A 22850-nucleotide genomic window follows, 5' to 3' on the forward strand; every position below is an offset into this window, starting at 1 on the left:
CGGAGCCACCATACCTGGCCTTCATGCCTTTTCACGGTTTGATGCCTGATTTCTTTTTGTCATTCTCTGGGTGAACCAGATGGTTTATCCGTATGTCTGTTGAGAGAGATCTTGGTTCACTCTAAGGTTTGCAAATTTTGAATAAAGCAGTAAACATTCATGCGCAGGTTTGGCATGAACGTAAGTTTTCAGCTCATTTAAGTAAATACCTAGGAGCATGATGATTAGATTACAGTTTAAGAGTGTGTTTTGTTGTAACTGTCAACCTTTCAAAGTAGGAGTATCATTTTCCATTGCCAACAGCAAATAATGATGATACCTATCGTTCCCCATCTTCACCATCATTTGGTGTTTTCAGTGTTTTGGAATTTAGCCCTTTAGTGAGTGTGGTAATATCTTAGTTTTATTTATCTTATTTATATTAGTTTTATTGATTCCCTAATGCTATGTGATGTTGAGCATGTTTTCATATGCTTGTTTACCATCTCTAACTCTTCTCTGGTGATGTATATGTTCATATCTTTTGCCCAGTTTTGATTGGATTGTCTTCCTGTTACTGAGTTTTTGTTTGTTTGTTTGTTTTGAGACTGAGTCTCACTCTTTCACCAGGCTAGAGTGCAGTGGCACGATCTCGGCTCACTGCAACCTCCACCTTCTGGGTTCAAGCAATTCTCCTGCCTCAGCCTCCTGAGTTGCTGGACTACAGGGGCATGCCATCACGCCCAGCTAAGTCTTGTATTTTTAGTAGAGATGGGGTTTCACCCTGTTGGCCAGGATGGTCTTGATCTCTTGACCTCGTGACCCACCCACCTTGGCCTCCCAGAGTGCTGGGATCACAGGCGTAAGCCACCTCAGCCAGCTGTCTTTGATTCTTTATCAAAGATCAGTTGACTATATTTGTGTGGCTGTACAGGAAAGCAGTTGGCCTTTGTGTGTTAAGCTTGTGTCCTTCAACCTTGCTCTTATTGATTCCAGGAGTTTTCTTGTTGTGGATTTTTGAAATTTTCTACATACACAGTCATTTCATATGCAGAAAAACAGTTTTAGTTTTTCCTTCCCAGTTGGTATATCTTTTATTTCTTTTCCTTGTGTTAGTTTCACTGTTGTACAATGTTGAATAGAAATGGTGAGAGGGGCCGGGCGCAATGGCTTATGCCTGCAATTCAAGCACTTTGGGAGGCCAAGATGGGGGGATCAGTGAGGTCAGGAGTTCCAAGACTAGCCTGGCCAACATGGCGAAACTCCATCTCTGCTAAAAATACACAAATTAGCAAGCATGGTGGGGCATGCCTGTAATCCCAGCTACTCAGGAGGCTGAGGCAATAGAATTTCTTGAACCCCAAAGCCGGAGGTTGCAGTGAGCTGAGATGGCGCCACTGCACTCCAGCCTGGACAACAGAATGAGACTTTTGTCTCAAAAGAAAATAAATAAATAAAATAAATAGAGAAAAGTCAACAAAACTTTTTGAGACTCCATCTCAAAAAAATAAAAGGCGGGGAAATGGCGAGAGTGTGAGAAGAGTCTTTTTTACCTTGTTCCTCATGTTATTGGGAAAACATCTAGTTTTTCACTTTAAGTATGATGTTAACTGCAGGTTTCTTGTATATAGTTTCTCGAGAAGTTCTTGCCCAGTGCAGTGGCATGCACCTGTAGTCTTTGCTGCTTGGGAGGCCAAGGCAAGGAGATTGCTGGAGCCCACCATTTGAGGCTGTAGCACCATGACGGCACCTCTGAATAGCCAATATACTCCAGCCTGGGCAACGTAGCTAGACCAGTCTCAAAAAAAAAAAAGAAAGAAGAAGAAATTCCCCCCTCTATTCCTAGTTTGCTATCATAAATAGATGTTCAGTTTTGTAAAATGCTTTTTCATTTCCCCCTATTCGTCATATTAATAATCTTTCTATTTTTGTTCTTTGTTAGCTTGAGGAGACATTTGTCAGTTTTATTGATATTTTCACATGACCACCTTTTGGTTTTATTTTTCTCTCTTTTTTTTTTTTTTTTTTTGAGCGGAAGCACTGCGTTTAATAGGACAGGGCTGGTGCCCGAGTAGGTCAAGCCCTGCTTCCCAGGTTGGAGTACAGTGGCATGATCTTGACTCACTGCAACCTCCGCCTCCTGGGTTCAAGCAGTTCTCTTGCCTCAGCCTCCTGAGTAGCTGGGACTACAGGTGCATGCTACCATGCCCTGCTAATTTTTATATTTTTAGTAGAGACAGGGTTTCACCGTGTTGGTCAGGCTGGTCTCGAACTCCTGACCTTGTGATCCGCCCACTTCGGCCTCCTAAAGTGCTGGGATTACAGGTGTGAGCCACCACACCCAGCCTCTATTTATTTTTTTGAGAGGAATCTCACCCTGTCGCCCAGTGCAATAGTGCATCTTGGCTCACTGCAACCTCCGCATCCTGGGTTCAAGCAGTTCTCCTGCCTCAGCCTCCTGAGTAGCTGGGATTACAGGTGCCCGCCACCATGCCCAGCTAATTTTTTTTTTTTTTGTATCTTTAGTAGAGATGGGGTTTTACCATGTTGGCCAAGCTGGTCTGAAACTCCTGACCTCAGGTGATCCACCTGCCTCAGCCTCCTAAGGTGCTGAGATTACAGGCATGAGCCACTACGGGCCTTTCTCTGTTGATTTCTTTCTATTTTTTTTTTTTTTCTTTTTTTTCTTTTTATTATTTTTTTTGTTTTGTTTTTCTTTTCTCTCTGTTGATTTCTAACAAATGCATTCATTTATTCTATTGTTTATTTTGCTCCTCCATTTTTAGTTGTGTAAGGTAGACACTGAGATTATTGATTACAGATTATTCTTTAATCTGTGGTATATGTGTTGAGCAGTATAAATTTCAGCCCAAGCACTCCTTTTGCTACATTTGACACGTTTTGCTAAGTCTGTTTTTATTTAATTCAGAGTAATTTTTAGTATTTTGAGACTTTTCTCATACATGCATTATTTAGAAGTTCAGTATTTAATCTCCAAGTATTTATGGGTTTGTAAGCTTTCTGTTAGCAATTCTGGATCGGAGAACATGTTTTGTATTCTTGTCTTTTTTTTTTTTTTTTTATAGAGACGGGGTTTCTCCTTGTTGGTCAGGCTGGTCCTGAACTCCCGACCTCAGGTGATCCACCTGCCTCGGGCTCCCAGAGTGCTGGGATTACAGGCATGAGCCACCATACCTGGCCGTATTTCTTGTCTTTTAAATTTGCTAGGAAGTATTTTATTTACCAGAATGTAAGATATCTTGGTGAATTTTCCATGTGAATTTGAAAAGAATGTGTATTCTGCTGTTACTGAATGAAATATTCTGGTTTTCAGTTAAGTCCACTTCTTTGATGGTGCTGTTCAATTTAACTATGCTCTTCCTGATTTTCTGCCTGCTGGATCTCTAAATTAATGATGGTGGTTATTGAAGTACACAGCTGTACCAGTGCATTCATGTATTTCTTCCTGCAGTTGTATTAGTTTTTACTTCATGCATTTTGCCACTCTGTGGTTATGTATGTACACAGTAAGGATTGACTTGCCTTGGTGAATTGACCCCTTTATCAGTATGTAATGCCCTTCTATCACTGTATTTTCATGCTATGAAGTCAGCTTTTTCTAAAATTAATAAGGCTATGTCAGCTTTTTTTTTTTTTTTTTTTTTTTGAGATGGAGTATTGCTCTTGTTGCCCAGGCTGGAGTACAGTGGTGCCATCTCAGCTCACTGCAACCTCTGCCTCCCGGGTTCAAGCAATTATCCTGCCTCAGCCTCCCGAGTAGCTGGGATTATAGGCACATGCCACCATGCCTCGCTAATTTTTTGAATCTTTAGTAGAGATGGAGTTTCATCATATTGGCCAGGCTGACCTCAAACTCTTGACCTCAGGTCATCTCACCTCGGCAGGGATTACAGGTGTGAGCCACCCAGCTGGCTGTGCCAGTTTTTTAAAAAGTAGTGTTGGCCAGGCGTGGTGGCTCATGCCTGTAATCCCAGCACTTTGGGAGGCTGAGGCAGGTGGATCACAAGGTCAAAAGATAGAGACCATCCCGGCCAACATGGTGAAACGCCGTCTTTACTAAAAATACAAAAATTAGCCAGACGTGGTGGCATGCACCTGTAATCCCAGCTACTCAGGAGGCCGAGGCAGGAGGAATCGCTTGAACCCTGGAGGCAGAGGTTGCAGTGAGCTGAGATCTTGCCATTGCACTCCAGCCTGGTGGACAGAGCGAAACTCTGTTTTCAAGAAAAAAATACAATTAGGGTTAGCATAGTATCTCTTTCTCTGTTCCTTTATTTTTAATACGTATTTGTGACATATTTAAAGTGGATTTATTGGCCTAGGCATGGTGGCTCACACCTGTAATCCCAGCACTTTGGGAAGCTGAGGCAGGAGGATTGCTTGAGACCAGGAGTTTGAGACAAGTCTGGGCAACATAGTGAGACTCCATCTCTATTTAAAAAAAAACAACAAAATTATCCAGGGCTGGTAGTGTGTGCCTGTAGTCCCAGCTACTCAGAGGCTGAGGTGAGAGAGTCCTTTGAGCCCCAGAATTTGAGGTTATAGTCATCTATCATCCCACAACTGCACTCCAGCCTGGGTGACAGAGCATGACCCTGTCTCTAAAAAACAAAAGTTAAAACAATTGGATTTCTTATAGATGACATGTATTAGATATTCTTTTTTTTTTTTTCCACTATGACTGTATCAGTGAGCTGAGATTGTATCACCGTAATCCAGCCTAGGCAACAGAGTAAGACTCTGTCTCAAAAAATTAAAAAAGAAAAAGAATGTAAATAAATTTCTGGTCTGATAATTTCAGCATTTCTTTTGTATCTCAGTCTGGTTCTGGTGCCTGTACTCTCTCTTCACACCGTCTGAGTCTTTTTTTTTTTTTTTTTTTTTTTTGAGACAGAGTCTTGCTCCGACTGGAGTGCAGTAGTGCAATCTTGGCTTTCTGCAATTTCTTCCTCCTGGGTTCAAGCGATTCTCCTGCATCAGCCTCCTAAGTAGCTAGGGTTACAGACATGTGCCACCATACTTGGCTAATTTTTGTACTTTTAGAAATGGGGTTTCACCATATTAGCCAGGATGGTCTCTATCTCCTGGCTTCAGGTGATCTGCCAGACTCGGCCTTCCAAAGTGCTGGGATTGGCCGGGCGCGGTGGCTCAAGCTTGTAATCCCAGCACTTTGGGAGGCCGAGGCGGGTGGATCACAAGGTCGAGAGATCGAGACCATCCTGGTCAACATGGTGAAACCCCGTCTCTACTAAAAATACAAAAAATTAGCTGGGCATGGTGGCACGTGCCTGTAATCCCAGCTACTCGGGAGGCTGAGGCAGGAGAATTGCCTGAACCCAGGAGGCGGAGGTTGCGGTGAGCCGAGATCGTGCCATTGCACTCCAGCCTGGGTAACAAGAGCGAAACTCCGTCTCAAAAAAAAAAAAAAAAAAAAAAAAAAAAAAGCAAAGTGCTGGGATTACAGGCATGAGCCACTGTGCCCAGCCAAACCATCTAAGTCTTTTAATGTATCTTGTAATTTTTTGTTGAAATCTGGTCATGGTGTTGAAAAGGAACTGAGGCAAACAGGCTTTAAATGCGAGGATTTAGGTTTATCCTGTTGATTTTACACTGTGTACTATTCTCAGTAACTGTAGGTATCAGAAGATAAAATTGTATTTGGTGTCCCTGGTTTTCTGTGTTCTGTCATTTTTGGGGTTCTCTAGAGATTTCTTCAGTTGTGAAACATGCAGAAAGAAACAGTGGAGCCGGGCGCGGTGGCTCAAGCCTGTAATCCCAGCACTTTGGGAGGCCGAGGCGGGTGGATCACGAGGTCGAGAGTTCGAGACCATCCTGGTCGACATGGTGAAACCCCGTCTCTACTAAAAATACAAAAAATCAGCTGGGCATGGTGGCGTGTGCCTGTAATCCCAGCTACTCGGGAGGCTGAGGCAGGAGAATTGCCTGAACCCAGGGGGCGGAGGTTGCGGTGAGCCGAGATCGCGCCATTGCACTCCAGCCTAGGTAACAAGAGCGAAACTCCGTCTCAAAAAAAAAAAAAAAAAAAAGAAACAGTGGAATATTCTTTCATTGTATTCTACTATTGTATTTTATTTACTTTATTTTATTTTATTTTTTTGAGATGGAGTCTCACTCTGTCGCCCAGGCTGAAGTATAGTAGTGTCATCTTGGCTCACTGTAACCTGTGCCTCCCCAGTTTAAGTGATTTTTCTCCCTCAGCCTCCCAAGTAGCTGGGATTACAGGCATGCACCACCACACCCAGCTAATGTTTGTATTTTAGTAAAGACAGGGTTTCACTGTGTTGACCAGTCTGGTCTCAAACTCCTCACCTCAAGTGATCCACTGCCTCGGCCTTCCAAAGTGCTGGGATTACAGGCATGAGCCACTACGTCCAGCCCTATTCTACTGTTTTAAAACAAAAACCCAGGCTGGACGAATTGACTTATGCCTGTAATCCTAGCATTTTTGGAGGCCAAGATGGGTGGATTACTTGAGGTCAGGAGTTCAAGACCAGCCTGGCCAACATGGAGAAATCCCATCTATACTAAAAATACAAAATTAGCTGGGTGTAGTGGTGCATCTGTAATCCCAGCTACTTGGATGGCTAAGGCAGAATTCCTTGAATCCTGAAAGCAGAGGTTGCAGTGAGTCAAGATTGTGTCAGTGCACTCCAGCTTGGGTGACGGAGGGAGACTGGGTCTCAAAACAACAACAAAGAAAACCTGAAACCCTAATGACACACTTTAACCAGTGGCTGGAGTAGAAACATGATATAATTCTATGAATCATCTGTCTTCTGGTGAGCCTGTGTTCCTGAGCCATGATGCTCTGTGCTGTGATAAGAAAGACATGTGGTCTTTGTGTGTGGTTCCTGGTACAGAGTTCCTAAATCTCTTGGAATTTCATGAGTGACAAGGTTAATAGGAGCCTCTTGTTGTAAAGAAATGACTACAGGAACTGCTACCTAACTTCAGGGTCGTGATTAATGTCCAGAAAGACACCCAGCCTTGATCTTTCAACAGCACTAGCCCCTAAACTCAGGAGAGAAAAAGGACTGGAGGTTGAATGCTTGAACTCCTGACCTCAAGTGATCCACCACCTTAGCCTCCCAAAGTGCTGGGATGATGGATGTGAGCCACTGCACCTGGCCTTTGATGCTCACAGCTTTAAGACCTCATTCCTCAGTTTCCACTGTGTATCCCACATACAGATGTGGTAGGAAGAGAGCCTGGGTCACCCTCATTTGGTTCTGGCAAGACAGCCAGTTCACATCAGCCTCTGCCTGTTTTCTTGAACTCTCACGCTAGCCCACTCCCTAATGTCAGTACAAATCCCCAGCCAGGCTCCTTTTCTTGCTCTCTCAAGCCATTTCACAAGTGCTCGAGCGCCTATGCAGCTTTCCCTGAGATCTCGAGCATGTAAGTAATAAACTCTTTCATGAGTTTAGGGGTTTTGTAGAGGTTCAAGTTGCCATACTTTCTTTCCAGTAACCTCCTAGACTCATGAAATGAGACAGAGAAAGGAAAAACTGAACCTATGATAAATATTACACAAAAATGTTGAAATTAATACTTGTGCAAAGGAATATTTTCATTCAGTCATCTGGCTTTCCACAGACTTCCTGATCTTTCATGTTCACCCTTTTTTATTTTTAAGACAGAGTCTTGCTATGTTACCAGGCTGGAGTGCAGTGGTATGATCTCGACTCACTGCAACCTCCGCCTCCCAGGTTCAAGCAATTCTCCTGCCTCAGCCTCCCGAGTAACTGGGAATACAGATGCATGCCACCACGCCCAGCCAATTTTTTTGTTTTTAGTTAGAGATAGGGTTTCATCATGCTGGCCAGGATGGTCTCCATCTCCTGACCTCATGATCCGCCCGCCCACCTTGGCTTCCCAAAGTGCTGGGATTACAGGTGTGCACCACTGCACCTGGCCCTGATCTCTCATGTTCTTTGAGAAAAAGAAAAAGCTGGCTGGGCTTGGTGGCTCATGCCTGTAATCCCAGCACTTTGGGAAAGAAAAAGCTGGCCAGGCATGGTGGCTCATGCCTGTAATCCCAGCACTTTGGGAAACTGAGGTGGGTAGATCACAAGGTCAGGAGTTCAAGACCAGCCTGGCCAGTATGGTGAAACCCCATCTCTACTAAAAACACAAAAATTAGTTGGGCATAGCGGCTTGCCCCTGTAATCCCAGCTACTCAGGAGGCTGAGGGAGGAGAATCACTTGAATCCAGGAGGCAGAAGTTGCAGTGAGCAGAGATTGCGCCACTCCAGCCTGGACAACAGAGACTGACTCAGAAAAAAAAAAAAAAAAAAGAGAAAGCTTATAGATTTTTATCCTCAATGGGAGATGTGCAGATTATAGTCTGAAAGGTGTATTCGTTTATTAAAATCTCATCCAGATTTGACCCCAAGTTTCATGAAATGCTGAGTGATATGGTATGTAATAAGGTAGAAAATGAAAGAGTTTTTTCTCATAAGGAATTGATGGTCTTCAAATTTGTTTCATTTGTATAGCATTTCTCCCATAGCTTCAAGGTGGTCCTGGATCTGCATTTAAATAACAAGGCTTCATGTGATCACAGTTAAAATACAGAAATAATTTCTGCATGTTCATAATAGTGTTAAATTTATGAGGAATTGAGTGTGTTAAGAGTCAGAGTTCTGACAACCAAGTCATACCACTAAGCCAAGACCACAGGATTATATGGAATTTCTCAGGAATTCTGAGTATGGATCCTCACTACTGCCAATCTCACCCATCCTCCTATACACACATGGGGGATGTTTTAGGACTCCATCTCCCTTGAAGATGTGGCTGTGAACTTCACCCTGGAGGAGTGGGCTTTGCTGGATCCTGGCCAGAGGAATATCTACAGAGATGTGATGCGGGCAACCTTCAAGAACCTGGCCTGTATAGGTAAGGGTGACATCATTTCTTGACTTAGTTTAGAACAAGTGTTTCTTGCACAACTGTTTTCCAAGATTTAAAATGTGGGAAGGAAATACTTCAGTCAGTAAACCAGACAAGGTCATAGCTAATTATGGACCTTAGAGTGTTACAATTTTCTGTAATTTCTAATAATTTATAGTGAATTTTCTGGGTCTGTATTTTAGGGGAAAAATGGAAAGACCAGGATATTGAAGATGACCACAAAAACCAGGGAAGAAATCTAAGGTGAGTTGCATTCACCAGAGTAATTATATAGCCCATGAGAGAATCTTAGGATTTCATAAATTTCAAAAGCCAAGAAAGCAAAGCAATAAGCACAGCTGCAAGTTTATTCATTCTTAGACAATTTTTACTAAAAGTGTTTCATGGAAACTGTCATGTGCTGGGCTGGGTGCCTAATGTGTCTAATCCCAGCCATTGGGAGGTGAAGGGTGGAGAATTGCTTGAGGCCAGGAATTCAAGACCAGCCTGGTCAACATGGTGAGAATCTGTCTCTACCAAAAAAAAAAAAAAAAAAAAAAAGTCATAGATGTTCAGGGTATGAAGAGAAATCACTGTGAAACAGTATATAAAAATCCTGGCTAGGGCTGGGCGCGGTGGCTCACACCTATAATCCCAGCACTTTGGGAGGCCGAGGCAGTCGGATCACGAGGTCAAGAGATCAAGACCATCCTGGCCAACATGGAGAAACCGTGTCTCTACTAAAAATACAAAAATTAGCTGGGTGTGGTGTCGTGTGCCGGTAGTTGCAGCTACTCAAGAGGCTGAGGCAGGAGAATTGCTTGAACCTGGGCGGTAGAGGTTGCAGTGAGCCGAGATTGTGCCACTGCATTCCAGCCTGGCACCTGGTGACAGAGTGAGACTCTATTAAAAAAATAAAAAATCCTGGTCGAGTGGTGGCTCATGCCTGTAATCCCAATACTTTGGGAGGCTGAGGCGGGCAGATTATCTGAAGTCAGGAGTTCAAGACTAGCCTGACCAACATGGAGTAACCCTGTCTCTACTAAAAAAAAATACAAAATTAGCTGGGCATGGTGGCACATGCTCAGCTACTTGGGAGGCTGAGGCAGGAGAATCACTTGATCCTGGGAGGTGGAGGTTACAGTGAGCCAACATCACATCATTGCACTCCAGCCTGAACAACAAAAGCAAAACTCCATCTCAAAAAAAAAAAAAATCCTGACTATTTTGGTAATAGCTATGGTCATAGCCTGTTCTAGAATATTCAGTGTATTAGCTTTCAATCAATTGAGACAGGGCAAATAACATACAGTGTCTCTGAAAATATTTAAAAGGTAATTCTGGTACTTGGTAATAAGGGTAAGATCATTAATACGAAACTATTAATAATACGATACTCATTTTTTACAGAGGTCCTATGGTTGAAACACTCTGTGAAAATAAAGAAGATCGTCAGTGTGGAAAAAGCACTAGCCAGATTCCTGATCTGAATATTAACCCGGAAACTCCTACTGGATTAAAACCATGTGACTGTAGTGTGTGTGGGGAAGTCTTCATGCATCAAGTCTCCCTTAATAGGCACATGAGGTCTCACAATGAACAGAAACCAAATGAGTATCACGAATTTGGAGAGAAGCCGCATAAATGTAAAGAATGTGGGAAAACCTTTACTCGCAGCTCCAGTATTCGAACCCATGAAAGAATTCACACTGGAGAGAAACCCTATGAATGTAAGGAATGTGGGAAGGCCTTCGCATTTCTCTTTTCCTTTCGAAACCATATAAGAATTCATACCGGAGAGACACCCTACGAATGTAAGGAGTGTGGGAAGGCATTCAGATATCTTACTGCTCTTCGGCGCCATGAAAAAAATCACACTGGAGAGAAACCCTACAAATGTAAACAGTGTGGAAAAGCCTTTATATATTACCAGCCTTTTCTAACCCATGAAAGGACTCACACTGGAGAGAAACCTTATGAATGTAAGCAATGTGGGAAAGCCTTCAGTTGTCCCACGTACTTAAGAAGTCATGAGAAAACTCATACCGGAGAGAAACCCTTTGTATGTAGGGAATGTGGAAGAGCCTTCTTTTCTCACTCAAGCCTTCGAAAACACGTTAAAAACCACACCGGAGTTCAACCTTATACATGTAAGAAATGTGGGGAAGCCTTCAAGTCTTCTAGTTCCTGTGAAGTGCATGAAAGAACTCATTTTGGAGAAAAACCCTATGAATGTAAACAGTGTGGTAAAGCCTTCAATTCTTCAAGTTACCTTCAATTGCATGAAAGAGTTCACACTGGAGAGAAAACTTACGAATGTAAAGAATGTGGTAAAGCCTTTCTTTATTCCACTCACTTTCGAATTCATGAAAGAACCCATACTAGAGAGAAACCCTATGAATGCAAACAGTGTGGTCGAGTCTTCATTTACTTTAGTCACCTTCGCAGGCATGAAAGAAGTCACACTGGGGTGAAACCATGTGAGTGTAAGCAGTGTGGCAAAGCTTTCACTTGTTTAAATTCCCTGAAAGTACACAAAAGAATTCATACCGGAGAAAGACCCTTTCAGTGTAGACAATGTGGTAAAGCCTTCAGTTATTCAAAGTCTTTGCACGTGCATGAAAGGACTCATACTAGAGGGAAGCCCTAAGAATGTAAGCAATGTTGTAATGCCGTCAGTTGTATTAGTTACCTGTGAATGTATGGAGTACTTAAGCTTGAGAGAAAGTCCAGGAATGTAAACACTGTGATGAAGCCTTCAGTTGTCCCAATTTACTTTGAAGACGTGACTCATGTGGCAATGAAATATTTTACAAATGTGGGAGGAACTTCCACTCTCCTGTAGGATTGCAAATATATCAATGGACTCCATGGACAGAAACCCTAAGAGTGTAAGGAATGTGGGAAAGCCTTCACTTCACATAATCTTTTGAAGATACCTGAGAATATATACTGGAGAGAAACTATAAAAAATGTGAGAAATTCTTCATCCCAGGTTTTTGTTTTGTTTTTTGAAATGGAGTTTCACTCTTGTTGCCCAGACTAGAGTGCAGTGGCATGATCTCTGCTCACCACAACCTCCACCGCCCAGGTTCAAGCAATTCTGCCTCAGCCTCCCGAGTACCTGGGTTTACAGACGTGCCATCATGCCCAGCTAATTTTGTATTTTTGGTAGAGAAAGGGTTTCACCATGTTGGTCAGGTTGGTCTCTGTCTTCTGACCTCAAATGATCCACCCACCTCAGCCTCCCAAAGTGCTGAGCTACCATGCCTGGCCAAAGCCTTCTTAAATGTAAGCCGTATGGGAACCTCTTCAATGACATGTGCAACCAGTGTTGAGATCCTTCTTAGGAAGAATTAAAGGAATGGGGAAGAAGGACTTGGGCCGCAGCAGGCCTTTTGTGGCACCAAGTCTGAAGTTAGGAAACACCTTCTAGGGCAGCACCTGCCCTTGGCTCACATGCGACTGGATAGAAATGATAAGACTCCCAGAATCTGCCTTTAAGTTTTCATCAGTGTCCTCGGGTCAGACTGTGGGAATGCTGTGCTTCTAAAACAAAGGTGCATCCTACAATTCTCCCCCAGTGGGATCTGCCTGTGGACATCCTAATTCACAGACATGATCGGCATTGCATTATTCCAGGACTGTTTTGAGGTCATCTCCAGCTTTGTTTCCCATCTCAAACCTACACTTTGGATACTTGCTGGGAAACATGTTTAAACATTCACACCCAAATTTCTCTGTGGCAACACCAGATTGCTCTGAGGTGCCAGGGCTGCAGAAGCAGAACCTGTGTCATGGGACACATGCCCCTTGATCACACAGCATCCACTGTCCCATAATTTCCAGCCCTGTACCAACCACCACAGTCAGAATAATCTCAAAACTGCTAGTGGAGTCACACAGACATACTCTGCCATGTCTTAGCTCTAGGACACTCAAAATTCTTACCTTTCCTAAGTTGCTTACCCTGTTTTCTGGCACATTCTACCCTGAGATAATTCAGCGGCATATGCACTGATGATGTTCCGGCCTTCTCACCTCAGTGCATGCCACATGCATGCTGCTCCAGGACTGGTTTCATAGCCTCCCACTAAGACTAGCACCTGGCTCTTTTTGGAAAAGGACCCGCCCTGCAGTGCTCCAACTCTGTTGTGTGTGGGAGGTGCTGGTGTCAGGGTTCACAGGCCACGGAACTGCCTTGCTTCACATCACAAGGCAAGGTGAACTCGACTCCCATTAAACTGCTTCCTGGAGCTACCGAAGTTTTCTCCCTTCTCTGAATTGCACAGGCATAATAGGTGTCGGGTCTGTCCCTTGTTGGGGTCAGTCCCCCTGTTTCTTAGAGAGCAAGTCAGTGTGTTCTAGAAGGGAAGTGGCAGCATTGAGGGAAACCAGGTCACCATCCACACTTTTAACAACTTATGGTCTCCCTGGGTCCCAGAAGTGATCTGTCTGACGCTTGGAGACCTGTGGTTGGAACTTCCTAGGCCTCTGGTCTCTACCCTCCCTCAACAGCAGGGATGGGTGATGGGTCGCATGGAATCACCCAAAACGAAGATACGAGAGTCCAGAGGCTGAGCAATGTTTGCTGGCAGATGAGGCCTCAGTGGAAGTGATGGCTACTGTAGAGCTGCGGTGGAAGACCTGGTGGCTGAGCCATGAGATACACACCTTTGCACCTCTCACCAGGAACATTTATGGTAGTTTGAGGGGTTGGAACATTATTACTCAACCCATTTCAGGTCCTTCTTTTCACATTCTTGGGCTGCCATGCTGTGTTTTCGTAGAGACATGGGAGCTCAGCTGCCATGTCATGCTTTTGTACTGTGGGAGCTCAGGAAGTTTGAAATTCCTTCACTATCAGAATGGGCTCAAGGAGCCATCTCTTATGATAGGTCTGGGAGGCACTAATGGGTATCTCTTAGTGGAATGAAAATGAGAACATTTCATTTTTTGAAGGACAAGTATATGTGAGTCTATGATGAGGTTTGTGTAAAACCCATTTGTCTATGTGTCTGAGTCCTGATATTCAGTAAGTATTTTCCTCTATGTAATGCCCTCTAATAGTCAACAAAGCTGTGCTGTGTTAATATCTCTGTGCTAATTAGCTGTGCTAATATCCTTGTTCCCTTGATCCTGGCATTCTGGAAGACAAGAAAGCAAGCAAGAATCTATAATGCACTGTGGTAGTTACTCCTGAGGAGCCAGAGAAACCTGGGGAAGAGATCAGAACACCTGGGGTCTGTCTGTCTCTGGAAGCCTTTTTAGTGTTTGCGCTGTTACATCTATGGGTTTGTGAGTTTGTATCTCTCTCCCTGTATGGACAGTGACAAAGTGGGACTTTTGTATATTTATCTATAGGGATATATGTGTATATATATTTTTAAATATGGAATGCTTTGGGTATTTTTTTTTTTTTTTTTTTTTTGAGGCAGAGTCTTTCTCTTGTCACCCAGGCTGGAGTGCAGATGATCTCAGCTCACTGCAACCTCTGCCTCCTGGGTTCAAGCACTTCTCATGCCTCAGCTTCCTGAGTAGCTGAGATTACAGGCACCCACCACCACACCTGGCTAATTTTTGTGTTTTTGGTAGAGACAGGGTTTCTCCATGTTGGTCAAGCTGGTCTCAAACTCCTGACCTCAGGTAACCCGCCTGCTTTGGCCTCCCAAAGTGCTGGGATTACAGGTGTGAGCCACTGTGCCTAGCTTTACTATTATTATCATTACTGTTATTTTTTGAGATGGAGTCTTGCTCTGTCACCAGGCTGGAGTGCAATGGCTCAATCTTGGCTCACTGAAATCTCTGCCTCCTGAGTTCAAGGGATTTTACTGCCTCAGCCTCCCGAGTAGCTGGGATTACAGGCATGTGCCACCACACCCAGCTAATTTTTGTATTTTTAGTAGCCATAGGGTTTTACCGTGGTTGCCAGGATGTTCTCAGTCTCCTGTGATCCACCCGCTTCAAACTCCCAAAATCCTGGGATTACAGGTGAGCCACTGCGTCTAGCCAGATTGCTTGTATTTTCTTCCCTGATTTCCCAGGGAGCATCACCCTTAACATCAAATGGAGCTGGTGAGAGCAAACATCCTTGCTTCTGATACTAGATATTAAAAACGTGTTAGACCACCAAAGATTTTGTTGACTTTTCACATATTTCTTGTAGCAGTCTATTCCTAGGTTATTGTGGGTTTCTATCATAGATGGGTGTTGAATTATGTCAGAAGTTTTTTGCATCGATCAACACTCGTTTGTCCATCATTTGCTATTGTGGTGTATTCCATGGATCTTTTTCCATATTGTGAACCACCCTTACATTCCAGGGATAAATCTTACTTGGTTATGTTGCATCATCTTTTGAATATGTTGCTTTATATGGTTCGCTGGCATTTATTTCAAGATTTTTGCATCAGTACTTACAAGGGACAGGAATGCCCTCTTCCTTGCTTTCATGCCATGCCACACTTGCTGGAGAGCCCTGGCATGTTCTCCTTGAGACCTCATTTTTGCAGTAAGCCTTTTCATATTCTCAGTGTGTATGTGCACCACATAGCCATCAGTGTCAACATCCGAACCACACCTTTTCAGGCAACTGTAACAGTTGGCACTATTAGCAGGATGTCTAGATGTTGGTCACCATGCCATGGGTCAGCCTTCCCTTGCTGTCAGGTGCCAACTTGCTCTGCTACCTGGTAAATAGCATGCTCTTTGAGCTGCTGCTGCTTGCTGCTCTGTGTTCCATTGTTGAGACCTAACAAACTTCTGTCCCAGACTTAGCCAACCAAAGCTGGCAGTTCTATAAAAGTCTGACATTTAGGAGCAGTAGTATGGGATTTGGGCCCTCTTTAAAGTGGTTTAGGGCTAGGCATTTTCACTTTGCCTTTCTATGTAGAATGAAGCTGGAACTGATGCTAGGTGTTGGCCTTGTCTTACAGGTCTGGTGGTGGGGGCTGGTGGTGAGACTTTTATCTTGTGCATATTGGGACACCCATTGGTCGTCATTCCTGAAAGAGCAATCATTTGAAAATGGACAACTGTATCTGGTGAGGGTTTCACCTGCTTACACTTGTGGCAGAAAGTAGAAGAGAAGCCAGCATGTGCAGAGATCACATGGTGAGACAGCAATTAAGAGGACATCAAGGAAGACAGACTCTTTTTTTTTTTTTTTCTTTCTGAGATGGAGTTTCGCTCTTGTTGCCCAGGCTGGAGTGCAATGGCTCAATCTCGGCTCACCACAACCTCCACCTCCCAGATTCAATTGATTCTCCTGATTCTCAGCCTCCCAAGTAGCTGGGATTACAGGCATGCGCCACCACACCTGGCTAATTTTTGTATTTTTTAGTAGAGACTGAGTTTTTCCATGTTGGTCAGGCTGGTTCAAACTCCCAACCTGAGGTGATCCGCATGCCTCCCAAAGTGCTGGGATTATAGGTGTGAGCCACCATACCTAGGTGGAAGACAGACTCTAAGAACCCACTCTTGTGGGAACCATTCCTGTGAAAACAATGACAGGAGGGCATTAATCTATTGTGATGGAGTTTGCCTTTTTGACCCAAACACCTGCCACCTGGACAGCCACTTTGGAGATCAGATTTCAACATGAGGCCAGGCATAGTAGCTCATGCCTGTAATCCCAGTGCTTTAGGACTAAAGGTGAGAGCGTTGCTTGATCCCAAGAACTTGGGACCAGCCTGGTCAGCATAGCTAGACCCCATTTATTCTATTTATTTATTTACTTTTCTTTTTTGAGATGGAGTTTCACTTTGTCACCCAGATTGGAGTGCAATAGCACAATCTCAGCTCACTGCAACCTCTGCCTCCTTGGTTCAAGCAGTTCTCCTGCCTCAGCTTCCTGAGTACCCAGGATTATAGGTGTGTGCCACCATGCCTGGCTAATTTTTGTATTTTTAGTAGAGACAGGGTTTCGCCAGGTTGGCTAGGCTGGTCTCGAACTCCTGACCTCAGGTTATCCCCCGGCCTTGGCCTCCCAAAGTGCTGGGATTACAGGTGTGAGCCACCACACCCAGTAGCTAGACCTCATTTCTGTGATTGTACCACCACACCCCAGCCTGGGTGACAGAATGACACCCTGTTTTTTAAAAAAGCACGAAAAAAAAGCCTACTTTTTTTTCTTCTTCTTTTTTTTTTTAATGGATAAGAACCAGGAAGAACCCACTTAATTTTTGTTTTTGTTTTTTTTGTTTTTGAGACAGAGTTTCGCTCTCGTTACCCAGGCTGGAGTGCAATGGCGCGATCTCGGCTCACCGCAACCTCCGCCTCCTGGGTTCAGGCAATTCTCCTGCCTCAGCCTCCTGAGTAGCTGGGATTACAGGCACGCGCCACCATGCCCAGCTAATTTTTTGTATTTTTAGTAGAGACGGGGTTTCACTATGTTGACCGGGATGGTCTGGATCTCTTGACCTCGTGATCCACCCGCCTCGGCCTCCCAAAGTGCTGGGATTACAGGCTTGAGCCACCGCGCCCGGCAAACCCACTTAATTTTTTAAGGGACAGGGACTCACTGTTCCCCACGCTTTAGTCCAATGGCAAGATCTCAGTTTACTTCAATCTCTGCCTCCCAGGCTCATGTGATCCTCCCACCTTGACCTCCTGAGTAGCTGGGACCACAGTCATGTGCCACCACACCCGGCCACTTTTTGTATTTTAAGCAGAGATGGGGTTTCCCCATGTTGCCCAAGCTGGTCTTGAACTTTTGAGCTCAAGTGATCCACTGGCCTCAAGCTCCTAAATTGCTGGGATTACAGACGTGAATCACCATGCCCGGCCTGGCTCATGCTTAAGACTCTAACTCCCAATAGCTTGGAGGTAAGAATTCTTTTTTTTATTTTTTTTCCTCGAGAGAGAGTCTTGCTCTGTCATACAGGCTGGAGTACAATGGCGTGATCTCAGCTCACTGCAACCTCTGCCTTCTGGGTTCAAGTGATTCTCCTGCCTCAGCCTCCCGAGGAGCTAGGATTATAGGCTTGTGCCACCACATCCGGCTAATTTTTTTGTATTTTTAGTAGAGACAGGGATTTCTCTATGTTGGCCAGGCTGGTCTTGAACTCTGGACCTCTGGTGATCTGCCCACCTCAGCCTCCCAAAGTTCTAGGATTACAGGTGTGAGCCACCACTCCTGGCCACAGGTTAGAGCTTTTAATGGTAAGAGTATTGTATTCAGGTATAACCTTAAGACTGAAAAAAAAAAAAGAGTATTGTATAGACAGCAGGAAATATACACCCCCCCGCAACCCCCCACCCCCCCACGGAAAAGGCAGGGTAAGTTTCAGGAAAGCAGAGGCTACAGGCAAAATCATAAATCAGTACATGGAGGTTTCACAGTGGTATTAAGCTTAAAAGGATAGGATATTTTGAAGCAGGGACTCATAGGTCATAGGTAGATTCAAAGATCACATTTGTAATTGGTTAAGGAAGAGAGAAGCTTCATTTAAAAATTTAAGGTAGGCCGGGGGCAATGGCTCACCCTGTAATCCCAGCTACTCGAGAGGCTGACGCAGAAGAACCCTTGAACCCAGGAGGTGGAGGTTGCAGTGAGTTGAGATCGCGCCATCACACTCCAGCCTGGGCAACCAAGAGTAATCTTCGTCTCATGAAAAAAAAAAAAAAAAAAAAAAAATTAAGCTAGATGCAGGGACTCATGCCTGTAATGCCAGCACTTTGGGAGACCTAGGTGAGAGGATCACTTGAGGCCAAGATTTCAAGTCCAGCCTAGGCAGCATAGCAAGACTTTGTCTCTTAGAAAAATTAGGGCATTAAGATGTTTTTAAAAAGGGCAGGGCGAGGTGGCTCATGCTTATAATCCCAGCACTTTGGGAGGCCAAGGTGGGTGGATCATGAGGTCAGGAAATCGAGACCATCCTAGCTAGCACGGTGAAACCCTGTCTCTACTAAAACTACAAAAAATTAGCTGGGCGTGGTGGTGTGCGTCTGTAGTCCCAGCTGCTTGTGAGGCTGAGGCAAGAGAATCATTTGAACCCAGGAGGCAGAAGTTGCAGTGAGCCAAGATAGTGCCACTGCATTCCAGCCTGGGGACAGAGTGAGACTCTGACTCAAAAAAAAAAAAAAGAAAAGAAAAAAAGAAAATGGCCAGGCAGGGTGGCTCAGCCTGTAATCGCAGCACTTTGGGAGGCCGAGACGGGTGGATCACCTGAGGTTGGGAGTTTAAGACCAGCCTGACCAACATGGTGAAGCCCCATCTCAAAAAAAAAAAAAAAAAAAAAAGAAAGAAAGAAAAAGAAAACGAAAAAGAAAAATGGGGTCAGTAGAAAACTAATTGGTTACAGGGAGTGACTCTTTTTAAGCCCCTAAGGAAGAAACAGAACAAAGGTCAAGTTTCATCTTCACTTTCTCCTCTCTCTCCTTTCTCTCGCCAGTCTTTGCTGGCGAATGGACCTGCTCAGTGGGAGTCCTCAGTGGAGTTCCAAGCCTCTGAAAGACAACTCAGGGACATATGTTAAAATGTTGTCCTTAGTTTATACAGGTAAAGGAAACATTTCTGGGCCTCTAACTTCCCAAGCTATTGTTTTAGGTCCATTACCTTCTTATTTAACAAAGTTACTTATTTGCTTCTTAGGGCTTCACTTGGTGCCTAGAATTTCCTTTAAAGGAACTCAGGATTTTTCTTAATTTCCATGCTTGGGGTTCACAGGCCCCTAATAAAGGGTGTCCCTACTATCTTAAAACCAAAGCAGTGGTGAGGCGCGGTGTCTCATGCCTGTAATTCTAGCACTTTGGGAGGCTTAGGCGGGTGGAGCACGAGGTCAGGAGTTTGAGATCAGCCTGGCCAACGTAGAGAAACCCCATCTCTACTAAAAATACAAAAAATTAGCCAGGCGTGGTGGCGCATACCTGGAATCCCAGCTACTCGGGAGGCTGAGGCAGGAGAATCACTTGAACTTGGGAGGCGGAGGTTGCAGTGAGCGGCGATTGTATTATTGCACTCCAGCCGGGGTGACGAGAGAAACTGTCTCAAAAAAAAAGGAAAAAAAATGGGGTACAGGGCAGGCACTAGGATCCAGCTTTGCCCACTTAACCCACTAACTCATATGCATGCTGTACGTGTCAAAGTTTTCTCATTGGTCTCCCAAACTTCAGTTCCTAGCTTCAAAGAGACATTTGTTTCCCTGTCTCTCCCCTGCACACACACCTCCCATGGCTCCCTAGTGCTCTCAAGAGCAAGTCCAACCTCAGTCTGGCACCTGAAGCCTTGAAGACCCAGTTCTGCCTGTCCCACTATATCATTAGCATGAACAGCTAGAAAAACATTAATAATAACAAGAATAGCACTACCTCTGTTTATTGAGGGCCTACCTGGTGCTTAGACATGTGTCTTGCAGTTTCAAGGTGCATTCACAACAGCTTTATTATCTTTGTTTTACAGAAGGGGCTGCTGAAGTTCAGAGAACTCAAGGGACTTGTCCAGGTTCCCAGCTTAGGTGTGAACTCAGTTCTTTCCAACTCCAAAGCTCAGGCTTAAACCCAATACTCTGTCCCCTCCCTCCATGACAAACCTCTAGTGGGATGGGTTTAACTTCCTCGCCATTTCTGTCTTTTACTCTGCTTGAGCCACTATAACAAAATACAATAGACTAGGTGGCTTAAGCAACAGACATTTATTTCTCATGATTCTTGACACTAGGAAGTCCAAGGTCAAAATGACAGCAGATTCTGTTCTTGGTAAGGGCTTGCTTTCTGGCTCAAAGATGGCTACTTTCTGGCTGTGTCCTGGAGTTGGGGAGAGGCCATGTGGGTGACAAAAAGAGAGAGAGAAAGATAGGTCTCTGGTGTCTTTTTTTTTTTTTTTTTTTAGAGATGGGGTTTCACCATATCTGCCAGGCTAGTCAAACTCCTGACCTCAGGTGATCCACCCACCTTGGCCTCCCAAAGTGCTGGGATTACAGGCGTCAGCCACCACACCCAGCCTATTATTGAGACAGGGTCTCGCTCAGTCATTCAGGCTGGAGTGCTGTGGCACAGTCAGCTCATAGCAACCTCAAACTCTTGGGCTCAGCAGATCCTGCAGCCTCAGCCTCCCATGTAGCTGGGACTACTACAGGTGCTGTGCCATTGCACCCAGCCTAGTGTCTCTTCTTTTTTTTTTTTTTTTTTTTTTTTTTTGAGATGGAATTTTGCTGTTGTTGCCCAGGCTAGAATGTAATGGTATGATCTCAGCTCACTGCAACCTCTACCTCCTGGGTTCAAGTGATTCTCTTGCCTCAGCCTCCTGAGTAGCTGGGATTACAGGTGCATGCCACCACGTCTGGCTAATTTTTTTGTATTTTTAGTATACAAAGATACAAATACAGAGGGTCTCGCTCTGTCTTAAATTTTTAAAAAAGGAAAAAAAAATTTAGGCTGATCGTGATGGCTCTTGCCTGTAATCCAGTCACCTTGGGAGGCCAAGGTGAGTGGATCCCTTGAGGTCAGGAGTTCAAGACCAGCCTGGCCAATATGGTGAAATGCCATCTCTACTAAAAATACAAAAATTAGTTGGGCGTGGTGGCCCAAGCTCGTAATCTCAGCTGCTCAGGAGGCTGAGGCAGGAGAATCGCTTGAACCCCAGGAATTGGAAGTTGCACTGAGCAACTTGAGATCTCGCCACTGCACTCCAGCCTGACCGACAGAGCAAGACTCCATCTTAAAACAATTTTTTTTCTTTTCATTTATTTTTAATAGAGATGGTGTCTCACTATCTTTCCCAGACTGGTCTTGAATTCTTGGGCTCAAGTGATCCTCTTCAGCCTCCCAAAGTGCTGGGATTACAGGTGTGAACCACTGTGTCCAGCCCCTGTCCAGATTATTTTTGGCCTCTGTGTAGCATTTATATCCCCAGGGTATGGACAGGACCCTCTTTGGAATGAGAGTCTGATGGCCCACAATCAGATTAGAGTTCTGCAGTAAGCAGGCGAAAGGCGGGCAGGAGAAGTTCAGAGAGAGATTCTGCTTACTGTAACAAGGACTATGGGAGTTATGAGTCAGGAACCATGGATGGAAACCAATGTATAAATTATAATGTCATGGCTGATATCTTTGTTTTCTCAAAGGAATAATTACTTGCCAGTTTTATTTTATTTATTGATTGATTGTGTATGTGTGAGACAGAGTCTTACTCTGTCACCCAGGCTGGAGTACAGTGGCATGATCTCGGCTTACTGCAACCTCCGCCTTCCAGGTTCACGTGATTCTCCTGCCTCAGCCTCCTGAGTAGCTGGGATTACAGGCATGTGCCACCATGCCTGGCTAATTTTTGTATTATCAGTAGAGATGGGGTTTCTCCATGTTGGTCAGGCTGGTCTCAAACTCCTGACCTCATTATCCCAAAGTGCTGGGATTACAGGCGTGAGCCACTGGCCATGGATTTATTTTAGAATTTTTTGTCTTTCAGTTTAAACATCACCATAGAAGGAAAGCAGGATCTCTGCTGGTTTCTCAAACAAACAAACAAACAAACAAACAAACGGGATTGAAGGTCTTTTTGTCTTATTTAAGTGATCAGTGTTGGTGAGAGGCAGGTGAATAACCTGCAGTGGGCAGCAGAGCCTGAGGCCAATCTGGAGCCTGCAAAGGGAGGGAAAGGTGCTTCTTGGGCAGGCTGCCCTTCCTTGCAGGTGGCCTCCAGATCAGAACCACTGCAGAAGGAGTGCAGATTTTTTTTTTTTTTTTTTTTTTTTTTAAATAAAGACGGGGTTTCACCATGTTGGTCAGGCTGGTCTTGAAATCCAGACCTCAGGTGATCCGCCCACCTTGGCCTCCAAAGTGCTTGGATTACAGGCCTGAGCCACCACGCCCCGCCAAGAGTCTTTTTCTTTTTTTAAAAAAATATTATTTAATTTTTATTTTTATTGATTTTACTTTTTTGTTTCTGAGACAGAGTCTTGGGGCTCACTGCAACCTCTGCCTCCTGGGTTCCAGCA

The 22850-nt window shown here is 44.4% G+C and overlaps 1 protein-coding gene across 4 annotated transcripts in view; it reads left to right on the plus strand.

The window, feature by feature from the left end:
- LOC101052320 (uncharacterized) overlaps positions 1 to 21027 on the plus strand; it is a 45142-nt gene extending 24115 nt beyond the window's left edge. For 3 of the 4 annotated variants that reach the window (XM_003941748.4, XM_074384569.1, XM_074384567.1), the window contains 3 exons: positions 8796 to 8922; positions 9120 to 9180; positions 10327 to 21027. In XM_003941748.4, coding sequence (XP_003941797.1) covers positions 8796 to 8922; positions 9120 to 9180; positions 10327 to 11566 — 1428 coding nt within the window. In that variant the 3' untranslated portion in view covers positions 11567 to 21027. Of the gene's footprint in view, positions 1 to 4; positions 3117 to 3995; positions 8923 to 9119; positions 9181 to 10326 lie in introns of those variants that run through there. The other variant, XM_074384568.1, reaches the window with a different exon arrangement.
- The last annotated feature ends 1823 nt before the right edge of the window (positions 21028 to 22850 follow it).

The sequence above is a fragment of the Saimiri boliviensis genome, chromosome 14 (genome assembly GCF_048565385.1).
Source record: "Saimiri boliviensis isolate mSaiBol1 chromosome 14, mSaiBol1.pri, whole genome shotgun sequence".
NCBI classification, from domain to species: domain Eukaryota; kingdom Metazoa; phylum Chordata; class Mammalia; order Primates; family Cebidae; genus Saimiri; species Saimiri boliviensis.